We start from the raw sequence: 7,021 nt of genomic DNA, 5'->3' as shown, positions 1-7,021 counted from the left end.
TGGTTTCCACCCCTGGAACAGAGCTGTGAGCATAAGGCTTGTTTGTATAATAGTGCACATATTTTCACATTCCTCCTTCAAGGAATGTCCTCTCTGATAATCAGAGATAGCTGGAGTTTGGGAGATGAGGGTGTGGCTAATGTCTTGGTAAAATGATAAATGCTGAAAGACCTTCAGAACAGTCCTTAAGGCTGTGGAAAAGAACCCTGAAAACTTGAGTTCAAAAATATAATTTCTCAGGCTGGGGAGATGTCTCAGCAGTTAAGAGCACCGACTGATCCTCCTGAGGTCCTGAGTTCAATTCCCAGAAACCACATGGTGGCTCACAACCATCTGTAATGATCCAAAGCCCTGTTCTGGTGTGTCTGAAGACAGTGACAAAATACTCATATACATGAAATAAATAAATCTTTAAAAAATATAATTTCTCAACTATGGAAAATATAGGGATGCAATATGACTTGTATAAGGAGCTTTACAGATCTAAAGAAACAGAGGCAGCTGTACTATGAGCCAGATAGTCAGAAAGATACTAAGGAGATAAAGAGATTTGGGGAGTGGTGGCTGCAGGACAAAATCCCACCCAGCTAAGTTATTTTGTTTATGCTTACAAAAGCAGGCAGATTCCAGAGTTTAAAGGTCAGCCTGGGAGAGAGGGAGCTCCAGTCCTGTCCCAAGCATAGTAGGAATGCTGGTTTCAGGGCAGGCTATCTTTATTTTTAAAGATTTATTAATTTTATTTTATATATATGAGTACACTGTAGCAATTTTTTAGGACTTCTGCTCGCTCCAGTCCGCCCCACTTGCTCCCTGGTCACTCTGGCCCAAAGACTTATTATTATAAGTAAATACATAGTAGCTGTCTTCAGGGGCACCAGAAGAGGGCGTCAGATCCTGTTACGGGTGGTTTTGAGCCACCATGTGGTTGCTGGGATTTGAACTCAGGACCTTTGGAAGAGCAGTCAGTGCTCTTACCCGCTGAGCGATCTCACCAGCCCAGGGCAGGCTATCTTATTGTCTGTGCTTGCAATCTCTAAGAATCCAGGGGCTAGGGTCAAGGGATGCTGATTCATGGAAAAATCAAAAGGGAACCTGGGGTAAGACTGAATTCATATGTAAGTAAAAGATTGGGCTTTTGATCTACAAGAGTTGAGCCATCATGAGACTTTTTTAAGAATTGCAAAAAAGCTGACTCAAGCAGAGAGCAGTTTGGAGATCTACAGAGAGTGTTAGGGTTCAGGAATCACCACACAAACCATACAAACACTGGTCTTGGTTAAGCAAGGATAGTTTATTGAATGCACATCCTACTACTGGCCAGAATGGAAACATAGTTCAGAATTATCTGAACTGTGATAATGGATATCTTTTTCTGTCAGCTTATAAAGATAAAAATCACAAGTCCATATGCAGGTGAAGAAAGTGCTGCCAGGTGGTCAGCTCTGACTCAAGCCATTTTAGACTTAACAGTTCATATTGATCTTTGATTTAATGGATCCTTCATAAAGTTTTGTGGAATTTCTTAAGATTAGCAAACCTCTTACAGAACATTCAGAACATACAGAACAAAACAGGGTATACAGTCAGTATATCATTGCTCTGAGACAAGTCACTTCTTACTTCTAAACTAGAGATAGGTAGGTAGGTAGATAAATAGACAGACAGATAGACAGACAGATAGTTTAACACTGTGAAAACCTACTACATTGTTCATAAGAATATTATCTTCCAAAACACTAGCTAGTAATTACTATACAAACTTTTCTACCATAAAAAATTTTAAATTAAAAACTTACACCATTTGCGGCACTAAATACAAAATAAAATTAAAAATATAAATTAATATAATGAAATATAAACATAATAGCAAACTTTGGGGCTCAGTAAGTTGTTAAGTAACTAGAGTGCTAACATTATTCACATTGAATTAGATATTTCAAGAATTAATTCTTCTAGACAAAACTTTCAATTAACTCCCTCATAACACTCTGACTAGGTCAAGATGCCTTTCTCAAGCATTTTCTACAGAATTGTAACAAAGACTGTTGGTCTGGTAAATTTTAATGATACACCATCTACACCAAAATCTACATCATAAAAAGAATTTGAACTTTCTGAATTTCTGTATTTACTGAAACTACTTACTAATTATCTGTTCTTCAACCAGGAAACTTATCAGGTTCAAAGCAGAAACAAATGGGCTGAGAAAAACATAAACACACACACATACACACAAGAAAAAAAAGATCAAACTTCAAGAGGCCTAATGTAGTACCTATATTAAACTACTGGTTTTCTCCACTGTCATACAAAGTCACCCTGCTCTTTTTCAACTGTACATGAGGTGGTAAATAACAGTTTCTGGTCACCTGTGATAATCGAATAACCACTAGTCCCTAACATGAAAGGAATATTTATTTGTCTCCATTCTGCACTAACTGGATTGTATACTGGGATGTCAATGATACAAGAGATCTCATCATTGAAGACATAGGCTTCGCAAAGGTCACCGAGCTTCAGAGAAACACACTTCAGCCACTTAATATAGCTTGGACCATTACATAGCAAATATGTACTGCAGAGGACACAGAATCACCATTAACGATGTAAAGGGATGTGATAACTGAGCCACTAACAGCCTCCTGTTCTTCTGGACACTGTAGCGTTCCACATCCTTTAATTCAGCTCCAATAACAGGGTCTCATCCACCCAAAATGTAAATGTAGACATTCAGATATGTCACATCCATACCCTGCGGACACAGCAAGTAGTCAGTCAGCTGATACAAATTATTTTGGGCTGGCTTATATACCCATACATCTTTCCTGGGCTGAAGAGTGGGATAGATGTCATGGTCTGCAGAAATATAGACAGCTAAGATGGTGAGAGTTCTAGTATATACAAGGCAAGTCACAGGCAAGTACACTTTGTACGGTTCACAGCAGAGAAAGGGATGTTTGGGGTATCCAAAGAAAACGATCATTCTCTTCATACACATCCCTAGCCTATGGGGTGGATATTTTTCTACAGGGACAATAGTATTGCTGGTATCATTGTTGTTATTACTATTGCTATTGTTGCTGCTGCTGTTACTGCTGCTGCTTGGCACCAGAACCAAAGCCTTGAGCAAACCATCATCAAAACGAAACTGCCAGAGGGCCTCTTCAATAATGTCCAGGCAGTATTTCTTCACAACAGGCTTGGTCAGTAGCCCTCCCAGGTAGTCCTGATCTTCTGCAGGGAAATGTGCCCAACGAATGCACTTAAAGACTTCCACAGCACTGGGGCCTCGCTCTTTGGGGGCAGCCTCCAGCCACTGCACCGCCACATGACACACAGTCTTCTCACTCTCTACATCCAAGCTGTCCAGACGCAGGACGGCCAGCAGCTGGGCCAGGGTCAGATCTGCCAGCGTCTCCTCCCGAATGGACCCCATCCTGCTGAGCTGCTTGAAGTTGTGAGCTATGAAGGACTGGGCCTGAGATCGCAGCTTGTGGTGGTCAAAGGCATCGGCAAACTTGAGGATGGCAGTGCAGTTGGTCAGGTCAAGTCGGCGAGCCAGGAAGGAGGCGCAGGCTTCGCGCACGTACTCCAGCTGCAGCATATCCGAGGCCGCGTACAGGCGCTGCACGTTGGCCTCGCTGAGCGACACGCGACCAGTGTAGCAGTAGTCCACCAAGACCTCGAAGGACTCGGCATCCACGTCGTGGATGGTCACGCTGGCCTGCTGGCTCTCGTACATGCCCCCCGTGAACATGCTCTTGAAGTAGGGGCAAGCGGCCGCCAGCACGTTGCGGTTGCACGAGAAGAGGCGGCCCGTGCCCGGCCCGCTGCCAGGCGTCACCACCTCGATGGTCACATCGCACAGCAGCCGCGCGTCGTAGAAAGACTTGAGCTGTGCCAGGAGGGCTGCGGAGTGGGNCGCGTCCTTTAGTTCCTCGGGGCCCGTGAAAAAGGCCNACACCGAGGGCTTGGAGATCCTCTTGGGCCGCCTCCCGCCGCGGGGGCTGGCGAGGCGGCGAGAGCGCGGGGCGTCTTCCCGGGACTGCATGGTGGAGATGGCGGCGGGGCGCCGAGGGCGAGAACGGCTGCAGACGCCCGGCTCCTTCTCACGCCTCCCTCGCCGACACAGCGGCGTCCCAGAACAGACTCGGCTCGCGGCCGCGATTACTCAGCGGGGCCTTCGGGGCGGAGCCGCCTGCCTTTATCTCGTAGCCCGCGGCCAGCATCTTCACACCATCGCGGGCGCCGCGCGAAAGGCGTCACCCACGCGAAGGGAGTAACGCCAGCAGGGTACCTTACAAATTGCTTTTCCCGCCTCGAGGCATGATGGGAGTTTTCAGGTTCTAGGGCGGAAACTGAAAGACTGCAGTTGCTCTGCATTTGGGGGGTTGTAGTTCATCCAAAGTCGCGAGCCTTTTTGGCTTTTCATTGTTTTCAGGCTGGACTAGAAACCTCCGGTTCTCTTGGGATTTATCATCGGGTTTAGAATATATGGTTTGAAATCCTCATTAATCCTTCTGTTCTAATTTGTGTTTTTTTCTCTTGTAAAACATCGATAATAGTATTTGAGAAGATTGATGATTAAAAGAGCTGTATTGCCTTGGATATGCAACGTTTAATAGTTTTGTCTTACAAAAACGATAATTAGACATGCAATTCCTGGAATATAAAAGGCCAGAGAGTTTTATGGGTTTTTTTTTTTCCAGTATTTTATTGAAAATGAAGAAACACTGATTTAATATGAGTCTACAGAAAAACATCTTAAAGTTTCTTCAGAGATATTCTGGTTTGGTTGGTTCACTCGAAAAGATTTTTTTTTATTATTTATTTATTTATTTATTTATTTGGTTTTCGAGACAGGATTTCTCTGTGTAACCCTGGCTGTCCTGGAACTCCCTTTGTAGACCAGGCTAGCCTTGAACTCAGAAATCTACCTGCCTCTGCCTCCCAAGTGAAAAGATTTTATTTTTAGCATAGTTTTAGGCGCGTAGGAAAATTGAACAGGAAGTGCGGGAAAGTCCCAGCATCCACGTCTCACAGTTTCACCTATTAATCCCCCTCTTAGTGTCCTGCATTAGTGTGAGGTGTGTTACAAATGATAAATGATTGCTGGTGCATAAATATTAAAAATGTTTATAGAGGAATTTACTCTTTGTGTTAAAAAAAAAAGTCTGCAAGTTTTGGGAACCTGAAGCTCCCAAAAGTGGTCCTCTGACCCCCACACATGTGTTGAGTTAGATGCCTGCACAGAAAACTAAGTATTTTTTAAAATAGAAACTGCCAAACCAAAAGGGAATTCTATAGTCTCCAGCATTTTTGTTTTCCTATAGACTCACAATTTCAATTTTGTCATGCTTCAACTATTGTGAATGGCCCTTGCATGCACGCCCAGTTCCCAGAAGTCAGAGGGAGGAGTAGCTCACATTAGAAAACACCCTACAGTCTAGCTACATTGAAAGTTCCAAGACAGCCTAAGCTACACAGAAAGACCTTTAACTCTAGTGTTGTATTGGAGACAGAGGCCTGCTCTGTATCACAGGCTGGCTGTGACAGTGTGCAGTCTTCGTGCTTAAACCTCTAAGGACAACCTGATGACATTATCAGCATCAAATAGTGTGTTATTTTCACTGCTATTTGATAAAAGACAAACTGCCATGAGCCATCAAAAAGAGGCTAACACTGACAGGGGACTTTCTGGGAGGTGGCCCACCTTTTTGTATGACCTAGGATGGGGGAGCTTTGAGAGGCAAGGTCCCAAGTGACTCTTTCTCAGGATTGCATCTTACAGCTGATATTCCTTTCCTGCCACTCTTATAGAGACTGGGGGTTCCTGGGCATTAGTCCACCCTATTGAGCAAACTTCCTGCAGATCAACATAAAGGTAAAGTTTCATGAATTAATACTGTTTATATGAATTAATGATTTTATAGAATTCCTGACTTGGTTGAAATTTAGGAAGAAAGTTTTAAGAGATGGTTATAGTTGTCTTGCCAGAAAGATATGATACATTTAGAATCAAGAATAGAATGTCCGTACTCCTCATAGAATAGTAAATAAAGGCTGCATAATAAGGAATACAATGAGCTTTCATAATTACACTAAGAAAGGAGCTTGGGACAAATCAAGGAAAAACATTCATTCTAGGTCAGATCTAAGGATGAAGCCACAGGTGTGCACTGTGATAGAGCAAGGCCATGGGAAACTGTTGCTTTGAATGTATAATGAGCTTACAGAATGAAACACTGCTTTGAATTTAATATCAACATACTTCTGTAACTCTCCTTTGTATAACATTTAATCTATGAGGTAATTGCCTAAAGAACCTTTGTCTATGAAGATATAAAAACGGCTAGAGAGAGGGAATAATGTGGTGGCATCTGGGGCTGTGCCCCACCCATCCATTCACCCACACATCCACCCATTCATCCAAATGTATGTGTGGTATTTGGGGCTAAGCCCAATTCATCAAATGTTTATATGTGGATGTCTGTTTGTCTATATGTACATGTGTAGGTATATGTGTATGGTATGTATATGAGCATGCATGAATACTTGTGGAGATGATAAGACAGGTAGTCAGCCCAAACAGGATGTATGTGTCTGTGCTCATTCTCTATGTAAATGAATTTCTAACTTTCTCTTTTCTCTCTGGTTTATAAAGAGTTAATGAGCTTTGAGCCTCTCACCTAGCTATCAAGAGGCTCGTAGGCAGGAGAGAAAGGAGCTCTAACAATCCTTTACTTAATTCCCTGTTGCTACACAGCAGGAGTTAATTACCAGAAACAGCAGCCTTTGGTCTTAGGATAGCAAAGAGTTTAAGAAAGGTAAATATTACCAAAAGTAACTTACTTTTGCCTTAGCAACCACAACTTTTGCCACCACAACCAGCCATGCTCTCATGGCTACCTTTCCTGGGAAACCCTTTGACACTGGGAAGGTCACTGGCAAAAAAACATGCACAGACACTCACAAATACCTAATTAAATGGAAACGAGCTATAGCTCAAGTGGTCAAGTGC

The 7,021-nt window shown here is 43.0% G+C and overlaps 1 protein-coding gene across 1 annotated transcript; it reads right to left on the bottom strand.

Moving 5' to 3' along the window:
- Positions 1-2,701: 2,701 nt before the first annotated feature.
- LOC110325774 (kelch repeat and BTB domain-containing protein 7-like) lies at positions 2,702-4,184 on the bottom strand. Its single transcript, XM_021203880.2, has one exon. The coding sequence runs from the start codon at positions 4,049-4,051 to the stop codon at positions 2,702-2,704; it is 1,350 nt and encodes a 449-aa protein (XP_021059539.1). The 5' UTR covers positions 4,052-4,184.
- Positions 4,185-7,021: the final 2,837 nt, after the last annotated feature.

This window comes from Mus pahari, chromosome 8 (assembly GCF_900095145.1).
Source record: "Mus pahari chromosome 8, PAHARI_EIJ_v1.1, whole genome shotgun sequence".
In the NCBI taxonomy this organism is placed as follows: Eukaryota; Metazoa; Chordata; class Mammalia; order Rodentia; family Muridae; genus Mus; species Mus pahari.
This window is presented reverse-complemented; position numbering and strand designations above follow the sequence as displayed.